Source organism: Orussus abietinus, unplaced genomic scaffold (assembly GCF_000612105.2).
Source record: "Orussus abietinus isolate OABI.00-Male unplaced genomic scaffold, Oabi_2.0 scaffold25, whole genome shotgun sequence".
Taxonomy (NCBI): domain Eukaryota; kingdom Metazoa; phylum Arthropoda; class Insecta; order Hymenoptera; family Orussidae; genus Orussus; species Orussus abietinus.
This window is the reverse complement of record NW_019394504.1, coordinates 72,625-89,874: the sequence shown is the minus strand read 5'-3', so window position 1 is coordinate 89,874 and position 17,250 is coordinate 72,625. Positions and strand designations below refer to the sequence as shown.

General features: G+C 49.1%; 3 protein-coding genes across 4 annotated transcripts; 1 reads left to right on the top strand and 2 right to left on the bottom strand.

Annotated features, from left to right (window-relative positions):
- Positions 1-658: 658 nt before the first annotated feature.
- LOC105697725 (structural maintenance of chromosomes protein 1A) lies at positions 659-7,133 on the bottom strand. The gene is made up of 19 exons (XM_012421329.1): positions 6,926-7,133; positions 6,722-6,842; positions 6,507-6,606; positions 6,107-6,424; positions 5,564-6,028; positions 5,047-5,475; positions 4,750-4,961; positions 4,503-4,671; positions 4,301-4,423; positions 4,096-4,227; positions 3,932-3,997; positions 3,692-3,849; positions 3,360-3,457; positions 2,969-3,273; positions 2,622-2,897; positions 2,341-2,520; positions 2,074-2,252; positions 1,828-2,005; positions 659-1,743 (listed from the first exon to the last, which is right to left on the bottom strand). Exons 1-19 carry the CDS (start codon positions 7,035-7,037, stop codon positions 1,675-1,677), a joined length of 3,690 nt encoding a protein of 1,229 aa, XP_012276752.1. The 5' UTR covers positions 7,038-7,133; the 3' UTR covers positions 659-1,674.
- Positions 7,134-7,405: 272 nt separating this feature from the next.
- On the top strand, positions 7,406-8,819 carry LOC105697748. The gene is made up of 3 exons (XM_012421368.2): positions 7,406-7,756; positions 8,013-8,135; positions 8,265-8,819. The coding sequence occupies exons 1-3, from the start codon at positions 7,593-7,595 to the stop codon at positions 8,440-8,442; spliced, it is 465 nt and encodes a 154-aa protein (XP_012276791.1). The 5' UTR covers positions 7,406-7,592; the 3' UTR covers positions 8,443-8,819.
- Positions 8,820-8,944: 125 nt separating this feature from the next.
- LOC105697747 (zinc transporter ZIP3) lies at positions 8,945-15,298 on the bottom strand. Of its 2 annotated transcripts, none has more exons than XM_012421367.1 (8): positions 15,280-15,298; positions 14,653-14,849; positions 14,148-14,315; positions 13,958-14,086; positions 13,680-13,880; positions 13,409-13,616; positions 13,210-13,336; positions 8,945-9,568 (listed from the first exon to the last, which is right to left on the bottom strand). In XM_012421367.1, the coding sequence occupies exons 2-8, from the start codon at positions 14,835-14,837 to the stop codon at positions 9,402-9,404; spliced, it is 1,185 nt and encodes a 394-aa protein (XP_012276790.1). In that variant the 5' UTR covers positions 14,838-14,849; positions 15,280-15,298; the 3' UTR covers positions 8,945-9,401. The 2 variants fall into 2 exon arrangements, with proteins under 2 accessions (XP_012276790.1, XP_023288327.1); XM_023432559.1 differs by lacking the exon at positions 8,945-9,568 and adding an exon at positions 11,975-12,270.
- Positions 15,299-17,250: the final 1,952 nt, after the last annotated feature.

Sequence of the window (17,250 nt, the reverse complement as noted above, 5' to 3'; positions counted from 1 at the left end):
ATACGAAGCGTAATGGACTGCATTGACCCGCACCTCGCTGCAATTTACTACAAAGTGTTTCAACCGACTGCGAATCAGCGTTCACGGTGCCATTTCTAATAATCGCGATTGCGTAACGCAAGATTCTTTTTGAGGACTGGAGAAAAAAAATTTTTTTTATCCTAGTGACGTATCGCGTAATCGTCGGGATTGGGCGCGATCGTTGCGACTTTGGGAGAGTGGCGGAAATTTTTTAATTGCTTGTCGGAATATCTTTTTAAAAACGGCGCGGACCGATGGAGTGCCATTCAGCCATTCGTTTAACCCTTATTAAAAAAGGTTCGCGAGACGCCATAAATTTCAAGTTGTCAGAAAATCTCGGTTGTCGCGTGCTCGTAACGCGTCCCTAATTCTTCTCTGGTCGAAACGCTGACTCATTTACTCAGTTGATTGCCGTTAAGGATCACGACACAAATACGCCAAATGTTTCCTCGGATCTAATGCAACTCTAAACAGCATAGAGTTAGATTACATTTGCTATATTAAGATTCCTGTACCTCGCCGTGGAAATTATAAGTAAACGTTGGGCTAACATCCTACAAGCGGATTTTTTGGACTACGGAAAATCGGCGTTATACCATGATTGGTTAATTACACTTTCTAGCTTTTAAATACAAAGTACGTTTACGAAACACCTTTCCTTTTTATTCAAAGATATTACATAAAACTTAATCGGGTAGCAATGTTCATATTAAACTTTCATCTTTACAAGCATCCGGCGTAATTTATAGCGGTACCGAAAAGTCGGTCGACCAATGACGAGGATCAAGACGAGCTTTAGAAAATTGTATACCGGTAGGAGAGCGATCTAATATTACAGATATCGATTTAGGCACAGTACCGATCTACGAGTCAGCTTTTAATGTTAAGACAATATTCGGTAAAAATATGTGACGGTACTTTGCTCCGCAGGCGAACCTCCATCGTTGCACGTAAAGTCGAGTCAAAGAAATAGCCCCATCGGAAATGAAATTCTTTTAATTAGCGGAAGGATAAGTACGCATCCTGCTCATCTCAGAGACTAAATTAATTTATAACGTTCGCTTTTAGCAACAATAAAGGTTCGCTTGAATCGTCTCCTTGCTCGACGAGTCAACCTTCCTGGTTTTATATCAAGATAATTCTACTGATCGTAAATAAAATAGATCATTTAATATACATCCCGTATGTAAATTATTGTATCCACGGAACTAATGTTCTAGTTCGAAATTGTGTTTGCATCACCTGACACAGAATTGGCCAACTTTTTTGAACTTGATTCGTGATTAAATTCTCGGAATTTTCAAAAGCATTAACAAAAAATCTCAGCCGTAATCTTAGTTTGTCCTTGTTATTGAAATAGGTTCCTTAGCCCTAATCTTATAAAAGGGAAATATAAATCGTCGCTTATCATGCTCATTAAAATTTATAGAGATAGAAACCGGTAAACCGATTGGACGATAGATTAAAAATCATACCGACGACATCCTTGACAAGTGAAGTACAAGGTTATCGTTATCATGTAATAAATAATCGTAATGAGTAATAGGTAACAGGGAATTCTACGATTTTGATTAATTTAACGTCAGAAACCTTGGTCATTTCGGTATGAAATTGGTAATAATTGAACGATTGCGCAATGCTACACCGATGTTGTTAATTTGTGTACTGTGGGTACGTGGTAAGATCGAGAGTTAATACTTTGCTCTCTAGACATTCTCCAACCTAGAACGAGAATAATATGATTCATACTTTCTTGCTCCGACACTAGAGAATAGGGAGCTCGAATAAAAGTAACATCACACTTACATCAGGACAGATTCCAATAAGTGCATCGGCATGCGAATAGAATTCTTCTTTCAACGAGATAACAATCGTCTGCAAGGAGCTCGTTTTATCGCGAATATAACTGGCAACTTTTCCGATATTCGTGTTATCCAAAGCTGCATCAATTTCATCCAGGACGAAGAAGGGTGCTGGTTGGAAACTGGAGAGAAGAAGCGGTAAGGCAAAAGTACAACAAAATATTTTAATTAATATATTACGTAAGTCTACCTGTGAATGGCAAACAAGAGAGCCAAAGCAGCCACTGTCTTCTCTCCTCCGGAAAGATTCGACATTGGTTGAAATCGTTTCCCAGGCGCGACGCAATTATAATTGATACCATCTAAGTAAGGTTCCTCCGGATTTTCTGGTCCCAAAAACGCCTGGGCGGACTGATTTTTCGCTAAACTCTGAAAGTAGATTTTACTCTCTAATTATACTCTTGCTCACATAATTAATAGATGCAACATTACATCAAATTCACAGGATTATGCAAACCTTATATATTGGATCGATTTCATTAGCAACGTGTTCGAAACAAGCCATGAACCGGTCATGCCTTTCTTTTTTTACTTTTTCAAACTGCGTTTTTGCTTTTTTCGCCTTTTTCCGAGATTGCTCGAACTCCTCGTTCGTTTCTTGGAGTTTTTCCTTTGCTAGATATAGTTTTTGGATCGCCTGGTGTTGCGCAAAAGAAAAAAGAAACAGATTGTCAAAACAAAGGCCTACACAAATATTCTATCTATGGAACAGCATTTCAGTAAATTGGATTTATCCACCTTCATATTTGGTGCTTGTATTCGCTGAATCGTGCCTTGAAGATCATTGATAGTTTTATTCAACTTGTCGGTGATCTTCTTGGTATCGTCTTCATCGATATCCTTCAAATTGTCGGGCAAAAGAGCGTAATCGATTTGTATGAGACTTTCGCGCTCGTACATTTGATTTGTACTCAGGCTTGATTCGTTGTTCGAATCGCTACTTGCCGTTATAGTCGCTTCGCCCGCTATATCTTCCATATTACCTCGAAGCATAGGAATGGCAATATCTTCCATCTAAGGATTTTTAAAACAACATTAAAATAAAACGTCAGATTACAAAATCAGAAAAAATCGAATCGTGGTACCTTGCAATTCATCAAAATAGCATGTCGTTCAGCCTTTCGCTGTTCAATTTTAGACTCGATAACGTTGAGCTGTTTTTGCGCCGCTTGAATATCCTTGGTGATGGCATTAATTTCTCGTTTACATTTCCCAATTTCCTCTTCTTTTTGATCAACTTCTACTTTTTTACTATTACGAGCGGATTTGAGTTGTTCCATTTGGGCTTCGTCGTTATCAATTTCAGCTTTCTGATTTGATTCCGTTTGACGGGCTGATTCCAACTTGTCTTCTGCATCCTGAACGGCACGTTCCCACCTCAAAACATTGCCTAGTAAATGAGATGAATATTTTAATGAACATTATTTTATAAGTAACCAAAAATTACATAGAACTTATAATGAATATGGTGCGTACTTTCCGTATCTCGTTGCTTCTCAAAATCTAGTTGATTATAGATACGATTGCATTGATTTTCGAATTCCATCCTCTTTTTGGCTCTTTCTTGCTGGGATCTAAAATAAGTATTATAAAATATAAATGTTCAATTCGCTATTAAACTAATTCAACGGGTGCAACGTATTGATAACTGTACTTGATCATGGAGAAAATGGACAATTGGGTACAGGACCAATTCTGAGAAAAACGAAATCCAACAACCAGGAGGCTTTTAGGAAAAAAAGGATTATCAAGGATATGGAGGATTGACAAGGAGTCCTGTGACACGGCTTGAACGGAAAGGTCCTCACCTTAATTCTCTTTCTTCGTATTGTCGGATATTGGTAACACCAATTTGTTCACAAAAATTTGCAAACACGTCATCTTCAACGTTATTCATTTTCTCTTTAATATTTTGAATTTCTTGATCCCTCTCAGCCATGGTTTTCTCTATTGCGGCTATTGTAGGCTGTGATTAAAATTATATGACTTCTTTGAATAGGGCATTCACATAACATAGATGTACTCATTACAACTTAATCAGTACTTACTCCAAACTTGTCCAAATCACTTTGGAGGGATTCCAGTTCCGCTTCAAGTTCAGCGATTTGCTTCTTCTGTACAAGAGACAGATATTTGATCATTAATTTCACACATTAAAATTACAATTACAGTGAGAATATTCAATGTTAGGCACTTTAAAATAAATACATACCGTCACGGTCAAGTCACTTTTGTTATACTTCAAGCGAGTCTCGAGTCCCCGAATTTGTGACTCGACTGTATTTAATTCCGACTCCTTGCGAGATTTTTTTAAAGAATCTCTCAATTCTTCTGTCAATTTTTCCTACAATTTATATAAAGATTATTTTCAGACAACAATGGTTAATTATTATACTCAAAATTGAACGATGAATAACCTTTTGAGATTTCAGTTGAGACATTTGTTTTTCATCCCATCTTTTAGCTTTCTTCGCTAAGTCCAAACTGCCACCTGAAATAATTCCAGCTTTCTGGTAGAAAGTTCCATCCAATGCGACACACTGTGAACGATAAAAAATATTTTGTTGAAGTTCTTGGGTTAAACATAGGATTAAATTATTTTAAGGTATTTTATCTCACATCGTATCTGGCCTTTTTGTCCATTTCGTAAGCAACCTTGTTAGCGTCTTCCGGAGTTTCACAAACCAGGGCATTATTTGTCGCAAATAAAACGGCTCTGTCGATATCCTTTGGAGAAAAATGAAGAACATCGTACAATAATTTTACATTTTTTGGCTCTTGGATATTCCTGTAACAATTACATTTTTTGTCAATTGTCTGTACGGTGAATGTCCTATTGCTGCACTTATCACAATGTATAAACTACCTTAGTCGTTCCTTCAATGGTTTTGCTTGAATATAATCCAAGGGTAAAAATGTTTCTGGTTCAAGGAATTGCTCCTTTAAATACTGAATACATTGTCTAGCTGTTTTTTCAGTGTCCACGACAATAGCTTCCATATATTTTCCGAGAACTTTAGTAATAGCGACATTATATCGACTGTGAATTGGCTCGCACATATTGTACATGCGGTCGTACTAAAATAATTGGAAAATTGTTTAAGATAGTACCAACAAGGTATTTATTAGCAATGTAGTACGTATTCATGAAAAATATTCATACCACGCCAGGGAAGAGTCGCTTGAAATTTTCAACAATTTCTGTCTTCTTTTTAGTTCTGGAGACTTCATGTTTATCAACTTTAGCATCACCTAATTGTTCAGAGATTCTTTCCAATTCTCTTTGAATTTTTTGAATTTTATCCTTGGATGTACCAACATCAGCCTGTAAATCAGCTCTTAGTTTCTTTTGATCTTCCAAAGCAGCTTCGGAAGTACGAATGTGCTCTTCCAATTTTTCCACACGTTTTACAGCTTCATCTCTCATGTGGCCTTTTTGTTTATGTTTATTTTCAATCTCAATCTTTTTTCGACCTTCATTGTCGAGTCTGTCTTGGTCTGACTTTTGTTCTCTGTTAATGGAATCAAGAAGTTGGAGATATCGGGCAGACTGTTTCCCAGCTTCTTCTTTCAAACGATTGTACTCTCGTACCTACATAAATATATATTTTCTTAAGTAGCATCTAACATTGTAATTTCTTAGTAAAAATTGAAAAACCCTTAAGCAAATTATTTAATACCTGTTCATCCTCTAATTGAACGTCTCTTCCTTGAGACAGCGATTGACCCGAGATGCTTGCTTCATATTCTGCTTTTGCTTTCTCAACTTGACGTAGTTCTTCTTGCAGCTCATTAATATCTTTCTTGTGAGCTTCATCGGCTATACGAGCTTGAGCTAAAGACTTGCGAGCAGACTCAACCTTTTTTTGCATATGTGCAACACGTTCTTTAGCCTTTATGAATGTTGGCCTCTTCTTAGTGATCTCCACCTCCACTTCTCTAATATCTTGTTCAATTTTAGCCAGTTCTCTAGACAACTTACCTGATTCCTTTTTTTTATCTTTTAACACCTCATCTACCTTCTCCCTTTTCTTCTCTAATTTTTTTACATCATTTTGCTTCTTCTTTTGGACAACTTCCAAATTTTCAATATCCTTTTCATTGTGATATAAACGGAATAATTGTAACTCAACTTGTTTTTCCATCTACAAAAAATGATTTCAAAATTAATCTGCTTAGTATTGTACAAATATAAATTCGCAGTTTAAAATAGTATTACTTACATATTCTTCTTTTAAACGTTGATATTTCTCAGCCTCTTCTTTTTCTAATTTAGCTTCTTTCCTCTCTGCAGCTATTCCTTTCTTTTTTTGATACGAAAACTGTGTTTCTTCTTCAGCTCTCAACATTTCTAATCTTAACCTTTCATACTCTGTTTTTAGTGCACCTGAATTGCTGATTTCTTCAAAAAGTGCGGTCCTCTCCTTTGGATTCTTCATAGCTATCGATTCGACCGCACCTTGGAATACTAAAAAATTCTTTGCCTTGACATTGATTCCAAGGTGCTCCAATTCATTTAAGTAAACTTGGCTAGTAACAACCTGCACAACGATAATATGAAAATTGTTTTTCAATATAATATTATAATTTTCTCAAATGAAAGCATGCTACAATAATATTTACTCCGCCATTAATTCGGTGCTCCGAAGATGAGCCTTGAACCGATCGCATAAAACTCTTTTCAGTGCCATCTTCTAACCCAAAAACTGCCATCACGGAAGCACTGAAAATTTTAATGAAACAAATAATAATGGAATTCTACGCGAATATTAATAGAATTAGCCATTGGCTGCCCCATTGTTTCCGGTGTAATGAAGTGTCACGGTAATTTCTCATACCTCCTAGCAACTGGCATTCCTATCGACGCTCCATGAATTAGTTCGTTGAATCTCTTGACTCGCAGACTACTCGTCTTCTCTCCCATTACAAAACTGATAGCATCCATTAAATTCGACTTGCCTGGAATTATTTGCCGCATAAATACCGTTTCATAATTGAGGATACTATTGAAGTCGATGATTATTTTTCACAACACAACTTACCTGAGCCATTTGGTCCAACTACGGCTGTAAACGATTTGAAGGGGCCGATAATAAGTTTCCCTTTATAAGATTTGAAATTGTCCACCTCGATATGTTTCAAAAACGCAGGCATGTTGACGTCGTTTGCATAAGATCGCTTATTTACATCGATTCTCCACAATTGGCGCCAGAAATTTTTCTAACGCAACGAAACCAAACGCTACCATTGCTGGCATTACCACGAGTGGTATTTTGTTGGTATTATAGTACCCCTGTGCGGGGAGAGAGGGACTCCAGAGATGAGTCGGTTCTCAACTACTAGGACTGTTTGGGAAACTCTTTTTCGGGATCCTAGGGATATTTTTGTTTTCACGTTGGTCATCTCGTTTATAACGTCGGCATCATGCTAAATCCGTGGCAGAAACGTCTATATCTCTAGGATTTCGAAGGCCAATAACCGTATGTGTCGTAACGGGTATCATTCGGTCGCGATTTGGAGGTTAACCTTGCGGTTCCTCGAATCCCTGCTAGTCTCACGGCAGCAAAGTTGCACGAGTCGCGTCGCAAATGGTGTCGAGCTAGTGCCGGTCTTACTTTTAACGCTTTCGTTAGGGTCCACAGGTCTCGTTCAGAGCTAGACATTGAAGATTGACGTGGAATCAAATTCAGGAAGTCAATATCAAATAAGATGTCAAGTGCAGGGAGTCCAACAACCGCTAGTTCGATCGCGGCGAAGCTCGGATTGCGGCCGATAACGAAGTGCAACATCGTCAAATTTTATGTGCCGCTGGCTGGGGTTACCTCATATACGGCATTGTCCGTCAATGTCATGAATCCAGGACTCGTCATAAGGTAATGCCCCTGTGTTCTACTATGTCAAAGTCTGTCATAACCGCGCGCGGAAAAACTGGGCGGATCCTACGCCGCTGCGGTTCGTCCGAAGATCTTCCATGGATCATCGGTTCGTGCAAGTCGGAGAGATCGTTACGTAAGATTCGCGGTATGACTTCGTTTTGTACCGGCGTTTGATGTAGACTCTGGAATTAGAACGGCTGTGTTCACCCAAGTACGAACGGTGCACCTAATCGAATTTTTCTCGTGATTGCAGGATATTTCCACAGAAGGATATTACAAACCTGCTACTGGGGAGTGCTCTCATAGGCACCGGAACTTACATTTATACTAGGGATCACTTGAAAAATGCCAGTACAGGAGCTAGAGCCGCTTATAGGTAAAGTATCATGCGACAGGGAAAAATTGCAGTATTTGTACTTTATGGGACGTTAACTTGATTTTCTTTGGATGCATATTTAATGACAGTTTTAACGACAGTGGCCGTGTTAATACTTCTTTTCGACAGCATCACAGGGGCCTTCCTACTCAGTTTTGGTTCGGTACTGTTGTGGGCGGTATTACGTTCCGCCATTCCACCTAACCCAACGCTCCGTACTTTGGCCGGCATTGGCTCTGGATTAGCTCTTGCCAAAATTGGTACGAGTTATCTCGATTTCGTCGACGCACAAATAGTCAAGAAGTAGACACTAAGAAACGAAACGTTCGACGTTCGATCGTAAAGAACGACGAAAGAAAGCAACGTCACGTTTACCGCTGTCGCGTGTTATAAGTCGTACGGAATATGCGGCGCGGAAACTGAACCAGTCAAACGAGGGAAGTCTTGCGAGAACCATATGGGTTAAAAGCAAGAAGATATATATTTATTTGTAAGTCTTAGTGACATTATTGGCACCGTAGGGTAGCTCTCTGATATGGATTCGGAACGAATCGACGGTAGGTGGAGAACGTGAGTTGATTTAACTATTTAAATCTTTTCTATTCAAAACGGCAATTAAGTGTACTTTAATGTATCGCGGGAGATCGAATGCTTCTGTTTGAATAAAATGGAATATAAAAAGTTGATTTTACAGGTTAAAGAAAAATTCGAAACGTCCTACCGCAAAAGGCATCTAGTTACTCATTTGATGGCGCGGAAAGGAGTTATTTGGCTTCGATGAGCGAAATCGCAACCTTCTCGTACTTTTAATTTGTCCTTTGCTCGATGCATCGTGTAAGGACGCGGAATCGCGAACGATAGCAGCGAACGTGGGATACCTGTCGCGTCGAATTCGGAATTCGTCGTCGAGCGTCTTCTTGCTTGCTTATTCGACGAAACTCGAGTCTTTAGCACCTTGTATCGTATCCTACGCGATGCGCGGCATTTCGCGCACCTAACCGAGAGTTCGGAAAAATTCGCCAATTTTGGCTGAGACCGACGTCGACGCTTCTACGAGGCTTCGATGTTGTTTAGAAATACACTTGCGCTACATCTAACGTGCCGAGGAAGCAGAATCTCGAGAGATCCTGCCACTCCGCGTCAACGGCGAACTTCCAAGCGTCAGGATCGCGAATCGACGGAGCGGACCTCGAAGAGGAGCGTCGAAACGCAGGCACGAGGTGCGCCGCCCTTCCGTGCCGAAGAGGAAGGATCGGCCGGTCTCCTTCAGGGGCTGCCGGAGACGTTCCTAGAGACGGCGAGTCCGGATTGGTTCCAGGTGCCCAGCTGGTCGATCGTCGACGCAAGGGCGCCGGCGACGTCCGCCTTGACGGCATGCGCGGCCTCGTCGTCCGGGGCGGAGTGTGAGTGCGAGTGCGAGTGCGAGTGGGCCGCTGAAACGAAATCAAGATTCGGGTTAGAGAGAGAGAGAGAGAAAGAGAGAGAGAAAGAGCGAAACTTCCGAGTCTCGCGACCTCGACCTCGGGAACGCGCACGAAACCTCGAGGTCGGGGTCGCGGACTCGCGCCAGCATCGCGACGTCCCTGACCGTGGCCGCGACCTTTCGAGTGGAATCGATAAAGCGAGGAGGAGGTGGCCCGACCGGGAAAGAGCCGCTCGGGGGTCGAAGGCTCGGCGGAGGCGTACTTGGCGCGAGACTCTGCCGAGGGTCTCGAGGGCGCCCCTTCGCCGATACTCACTGGCCAGCTGGAGCCCGACCATGAGGGCGAAGCCCAGGACGATGGCGAGGAGCTGCAGGAGGCCGCTCTTGTCGTTGGCACGCTCCCGGGCCAGCACCTCGAAGAAGACGACGTAGAGGAGGGTGCCGGCGGCCATGCCCTGCAGGATGGTGGGCGCCGGACCGAGGGCGCCGCCCTCGGCGTCGAAGCGGCCGAGGGCGAGGCCGACGCCGATGCCGAGCGGCGTCACCAGGGAGAAGACGGTCAGGTAGCCGAGGACGGTCCTGGCGGAGGCGCCGGCCGCGGAGAGCTCCATGCCCACGCAGAAGGCGATGACGAGCTTATGCGTCGCGACGGCGGTGGCGAGGTAGACGACAGAGGAGAGCGAGGGCTCCAGGCCGACGGCGAGGCCCTCGAAGATGGCGTGAAAGGAGAGGGCCAGGACGGTGAGCAGGCCGCGCGCCGAGGAGGCCTCGGCGGAGCGGACGGCGGGCGCCACCCCCAGCGGGGGCCCGGGGACCGGGGGGCCCAGCTCCAGGCAGTCGCCTTTGGCGGGCTCCGCGGCGGCCCCGCAGGCCCCGTTGGGCCTCCGCAGGGACAGAGTCCGGTAGAGCGCCGCCTCCGAGGGCTGCTCGTCCCCCGGGCCGGCCGTGGCCGAGGGCCCGGGGCCCGAGCGGCCGCTCTCCAACACCGCGTGCACCGCCTCCTCGACCAGGTAGACCAGGAAGAAGCCGGCGCAGAAGAGGAGGTCCGCCAGACCCAAGGAACCCGCCAGGCCCAGCTGGCCCGCCGCTTGGTGGCGCTCCACGCTCTGGCGCACCTCGGGCGCCAGGTGCAGGAACGTCGTGAAGAGCAGCACTCCCCCTCCGAAGCAGAGCAGCAGCGACGTCAGCAGACCCTGCCGACCGACGAGCGGACCTTAGCGCAACCTCGCCCGAGGCTCCCGCGGCCCGACCGCGCCGGAATGCCGCTCGGCCCGAAACCGGGCCGAGACGCGCCCGCGGTCGGGAGGGGAGCCTCCGCGTCTCAACGTACTTGCGATCCGTGGGCCGACTCCTCCGTCAGGACGCTGCTCGACCTGGTGATCGAGAGGCTCGAGCCGGCGGAGAGGTCGCGCCGCCGGTCCTTGCGGTCGCGGTAGCGGCGGAACGCGAGCGGCAGGGTGCCCAGGAACAGCGAGCCGCAGCCGAGGACGAGCATCGCCACCGCCTTGGCCAGCAGCAGCGTGCCCGAGGCCGGGTCCGGGTCCGCCATCCGGGGGCAAGGGTTACCGCATGGGCGGCCGCTTTCCCGCGTGCGTTGACCCGCCGGGGCGGTGGGGAGACGCGAGATCCGATCGCCGTCGATCACATGTCTCGGAGGCGCGAGAGTCGACACCGAGTGGCACCGGGACACCGTTATCCGCGAGCACTTTCGTCGCAGCGGCTCGATTCCACCGCTTCTCTCTCTCCCTCTCTCTTCCTCTCTCTATGCGGGAGCGGACGGGAACGCGCGGTAATCGGCAATATCCTGTGCGGCGCGGTCGGACTCCCGACGCCGCCTCGACACTCTCCGGCTATCGCGGTCGACCGTAGCTGACCGTAGCCTTCCCGCGAACAGGTGCGGAGAGAGGACCGACCGACGCCGTCCACGCGAGTACCCGAACCGGCTCGGCGGCGCGACGCGCTTCTAAGGGGCACCGCGGCGCCTCCTCTCTTATGTTCCTCCTACCTCCTTTCTCGGCTCTCTCTCGCTCCCTCCTCCGTGGCGTCATCGCGCGCTCCACCGGGTCGGCGCGCGTGCCGGCGCCGCTGCCCGGGCGGCAAGGTCGGGAGGAGGATCGTTGCCATGGCGGCGACGCCGCTTTCGATCCGAGTCCGAATCCGCGCGGATCCTCGGGACCCTGGCGCTCGTGGAGAGGACTCGAAGAGTCGGACCTCTTCTCGAAGCGGGTCCAATTTAATAAAAAAAAAGACGCCTTGGCCCGCAACGCCGAAGGAACGTCCCGAGCTCGACGCGCCGACGCGGGGACCGGTGCACCTTTCTCTACGATGGATCTATATATGATCTCGTGATCTTTTTAATCCCCCGTCCAAATGAAATTTATAAGCTGTAGAATTGTGGCGGTTTTCATTTTTTTTTTTTTTTTTTACGGGGCACGTCCTACCGTCGTCCCGGGGCCTAGAGCGGATCCGCCGGATAAATCCGGGCGCCGCACTTTGCCCGTCCTAGAGGATCACCTTCGCATTTCGTCCACCTACACCGATTAACGCAGTTTTTGCCGCCGTTTCGCAGGTTCCGGAGATAGAGGACCTGGAGCCACTTTCGGATCGAGACGCCGCCTCGCCCCCTCCGTCCACCCGCCGAAGACGAGGGACGACTTTTCCAGGAACTCCTTCGGTGTGGAATCTTCAAGGCCGACGCGTAGCGAGCCGATTCTAGCGAATGAAACGCTCCAGGAAGTTGTAATAAAAAGTACCGCCCGACACTTGCGCGAGTTATGGACGCGCACCGGCACCGGGCTCCGTTACATCCCGGCGAAGTAATACCCGCTAATGATTGGGCACGCGCGGTCGGGCCGCACGTGCGAATCGGATGACGCGTGCCTCGCTCGCGAGCGTCTTCTATTTCCTCGGGAAATGCGACCCTCCGTCTAGTTAGATCGGCCGGCAAGCGAGGAACTCGGCGAAACCGAGACGCGATTAATTGCGCGGGCGGCGATCGACCGGAAGCGAAGGCTTGTCAGAAAATTTGTATAACTAATTGGGGAGGCTTCTTTCATCCTCGCCGCGGCCGACTTCTCGGCGCCCATTAGGCGCAATCGACACGGTATGCATTTGATGTTATCTCCAGCGAGGATATCGAGGGTACCCCAGGTCGATAAGATAGCGCGCTACACGATGTAAGAGTTCCTCCGCCTCGACGCCGCGCTCGGCCGAAAATTCCGAAATCTCGAGATTTCTCTCCAATTCCGGATTCGTCGAACGTTGGACGTGGACCCTCTACGGGGCGAGCGTCGTCCCAGCTCTCGAGGCGGGGTCGACGTACAATTTCGAGGCGTCGACCTTGATAAGTCTTGACCGAGTTCGATCGCGGGCTATGAATGGAAAGATACGCGTGACGTTTCGTAAACGTTAATCGGGCACATCGCGGATCCGATGTAAACGCTCGAGCGAATTAGAAACGACACTTTCTCGCGTTACTCGGGCGATGGTTTCCGCAGGGTATCCTCGAATCGCTCCTACGAGGAGAAAGCCGGATAGCGCCCAAGGGAGGGGTCCCTCCGTCCCCTGGGGTCCAGATGAGCTCTTTCGGGCTTTCCCTCCTTCCCTCTTGGGGAGAAAAATCCAAGCAACGGGGAAACTTCGGGTACTCACTCGAGAGCTGGAGAGCGAACATCGCGGCCCACCCCACGATGACGGAGAGGAACTGGCAGAGTCCGTCGCGGTGCTTGTGGAGGATCTCGAAGAAGACGATGTAGAGCAGCGTCCCGGTGGCGATTCCCTGCAGGGGAGGAAGATCGTTATCACGGGCAAGAAGGGATGGAGACCCTGCATCGAGGAAGGGAAGGTTCACCTGGAGAGCAACGGCGGCGACCCCGCTGCTCGCCGCGGTGCCCCCGCCGACCAGCAGCATCCCGACGCCGATACCGACGGGCGAGATCACCGCGTAGACGCAGATGTAGAGGACGTCGAAGTAGCGGCGCGACTTGCAGGACACCAGCTCCAGGCCTATGCAGAACGCGATTACGAACTTGTGGGCCGCAACGGCGGCGAACATGTACCTGGGGAACAAGGAGGAAGATGGGATCGAGCGACTTTCAGAAAATTTCTACCGATTGACTTACCACACGTAATTGGCGGAACTTTCGAGCCCGATCGCGAGACCCTCGAAGAGCTCGTGGACCGAGAGGCCCAGGACGATGAGGAGACCCCTAAGGGCGTTGACGGAGGTGCCGTCGTCGAGTTGCGACGGAAGATGGCTGTGCATGGCGGGGGTTGCAGGGGAACAGCCGGCGCCGCAGTCGGGAGCGCGGCTCGAGGAGAGGCTGCAACGTCGGAGATTCGAGCGAGGGTCCAGACGGCATCCGGCCAAGTACGAGCGCAAGGAATTGGATCCACTAACCTGCCGTTTTGGCCGTTCTCCACCAGGTCGTTGGTGCTCTTGTTGGCGTCCGCCAAGCGTCGCGCCTTCTCCTGACGCCTTCTCGAGTAGTCGTGTACCGTCTCCTCCACCAGGTACATGGCGAAGAACCTGCGGAAAGGAGGGCGTCGCTCTATCAGGATGCGAGGGACAAGGACGAGGTTCGACCCACCCTAGACAGGTCAGCGTCTCCGCCAACGAGAAACCCAGGTCCGGCAAACTGCCCTCCATGACGAGGTCGTCGATGCCGTGGCCCACTTCCGGTAAGAGGTGGAGGAATGCGGTGCAGAAGAGGACGCCCCCGCCGAATCCTAGAAGAAGGCTCGCCGCCCTGCTGGACCTGTACATTCGGTATATTGGAGTCGTGCATCCCCGTAGAGGAGCTAGGTGGATATAGGACTCGGGGGTCAAACGGAGCCGCCGAGGTGTACGGGGGTAAGGGGATTCATCGTGGCCGAGTCGGATCGAGATCCTTTGAGGCGCCGACCCCCTCGATCCGGCGACCTTCGGCGAGTCCTATTCCGCCTTGTCGGCTCGAATAAATCGGCCGATCCCCGACAGCTCGGCGGCTCTCGAAGGACGGCTCTCCGTCCCTCTCCTAGGAGAGTGGAGGGGCACTAGGGGGGTCGCGGTCGAGGAATGGAAGAAGCGAAGGTACGAGGTGGGGACTTCGGTACCTGACGTCCAGGCTATCGGAAGGGTTCCATCCGAGCCGTTTCGCCAGGTGGATGGGGAGCAACCCCATGACGATGCTGACCGAGCACAGGACTACCATGGTCACCCCCTTGGCGAGGAATACCGACGAGTACTCGGGAGCGCTTTCGCCCTCGACGTGGAGCGGCTGGACGGAATGGCTCGCCATCGTTCGGACTTTCTGGTAAAAGACGAAGAGCGAAAAGCGAGACGTGAGAAAGAAGCAAGAGGAGGAGAAAGAGACGGTCGGCTGGCGTCGCATGGCGTCGCATCGCATCGCATCGCATCGCATCGCGGATCTTCGATCGAAGGAGGAGACCGATCGGAAATCGGGGCCTCCTCCGCGCTTTTAGCTAACGTTCAGTGGCGTGCCCATGGAGAGGGTTCGGGAGGTCCGAACCCCGCCTCTTTATATTTTTTTTTTCGTGATTGCTATCCATCCGCCTCGTACTTAAAAAATACTGTAAATCGAATTAAGGGTCGACGCGGGAATTCGTGGGGTCTTTTCGCTCGTTTGCGAAGAACCGCACGAAATTCCGCCTCGAGTCCGCAGCTCCCGGTAACCCCGCCCAAAAAGATCTCCCGGGCACGCCAATGCCAACGTTCCGTACCTCCTTCGCACCCGTCGACTCCGCCACCCGATCTCGCACTGGCGCGACGTCGTGGCACCGGCCGAGGCTCCGTCGAGCGATAAGACCCTCTTCTCGCGGACCCGGCCGAGCGTAGGTCCCTCCCCCTCGCCACCCGACGCCCAGGTACCCGTCGATAAGACGCGATCGATGTCTCGGACGTGCCAACCCGTCGCGGCCGAGACTCCCGAAATCGGAGAATTTCGAGGCCCCGCCCGAGGCTCCTCCCGATAACGCGGGGCCGAGTCGAGGTCGACCTTGGTCGACGAGAGGCCGCGATTTCCTCGGTTCCTCCCTCCGCACCCCCCGTTAACGCCGACGCGCGTCGCCGGCTCCTCCGTCTCCTTCGACCCTCTTGCGACAGGGCAGAGACCGGATGGAGGAAGAGAACCGATTTCGTACCTGGGGCGTCCCAATGGGTGCAGCGGGCGCGGGTGCAGCGACTACGGACCACTGAGAGCGCAAGTCGCGATTGCCGCGAAATTTCTTGGCATCCGCTCGACTCTCTCGGTTCCCTTCTTTTTCCTCATTGGGCCGAGTTCTCCTATCTTTCCGGGCCGTCCCGTCGCCGGTGCGGCCGGTACCCGTGGTACCGTCACACCCCGCGGAACCCCGGAGGGAAATCCTGGGACGGGCCCGCGACGTCGGGATTCCCCGAAGAAGAGGCGGCACGTGTGCGTCACGCGTGCCCTCTCCGGTGGTTGCGATCTGCCCGCGCGTACAGGTGCACCGGCAAGAACTCGGTATCGAATTCTGCAAGGTCCCTCGTTTTTCCTTCTACCGGTTACCGACTCCCGTTTCTCCTCGCTTACGCTCGTTTCTCACCTGCCCTTTTTTTTTTGACGAATGCCCGTTACGGCCTTTCCCGTTCAAAGACCGCGGGACGCGTTAGAAGGGTCGAAAGGGAAAAATCGGGGAACCCCCTCGAGGTGGTTTTTGCATCTTTTTACTTCTTGCCTTCTGCGGGATCGATTCTCTTTTTTCCCTCGTATTTTTAAGGTCAAGTGAAACACGTCGAGGAACTTGGTCGACGTAGATAAAAAAGATTTTTCTAAATGCCTACGTTGCCGACGTTGGTTTTTATATTGACAACTGGGTCGAATTATATTGGGTATTGTACCAAATGGCATACTCCAGCTGTCGTTTTCGTACAATAATTATAAAGAAATCGAAGTAAAACTCCAGAAATCCTCTGGATTCATGCTTTCTGGGGCCCTAATTGACTGCAGAGGGACCCCCTGCGCCATCTGTGATTTCCAGGTCAATTAAATTTTCACTCCGAGACCTCGTATTCCCATCGTTTTAGCATAGAAGCGCATACAACACTTTTTTTGCCTTTGTCCCGTTCAAATGCGAGTTTATCGATTACCACAGTGTTCTAAATTCTCGTAAAATTGTCCTGACCCTTTCGATTCTCATATCAGAGCCTTCGATAATTGTATATTGATCGAAATGTGAGAGCTCGACGCCATTTTGGTTCTGGTCTGGAATGAGTTAAAAAATTTGTTTGAAAAATCCAAATTTTGAATGTGTCAGGACAATTCTTAGATGATCAGGATGTGTCAAAGTTTCGGGCAGTTTGGTCTGATACCCTTAAAAAAAAGTGTTGTACTCGAATCGACTGATTTGAAGGATGTTTCACTTCACCTTAAGTACTTAGGTATTCATTGTTAGAATGAATTTGATATTTTTCTATTCCATTACGCGATGGCTTTCTTGGATAGGGTGGAGAGACGCGGATTCAGGTGCCTACTCGGAGATCCACTGCTCAGATCGCCGGTGAAACTCGTGAACGATCATTAGCTGAAACGATTCCCGGCAGAAGGTAGCCACCTCGCCGTTGATGTTCCAGTTTTGAGGCATCGCTAGGCGACTCTCGGCTTACTTTCCTCTTGCCGTTCCCATGTAAGTTTACGATGACGCGATCGGCCGCGACACGCGCGCAAACGTTTC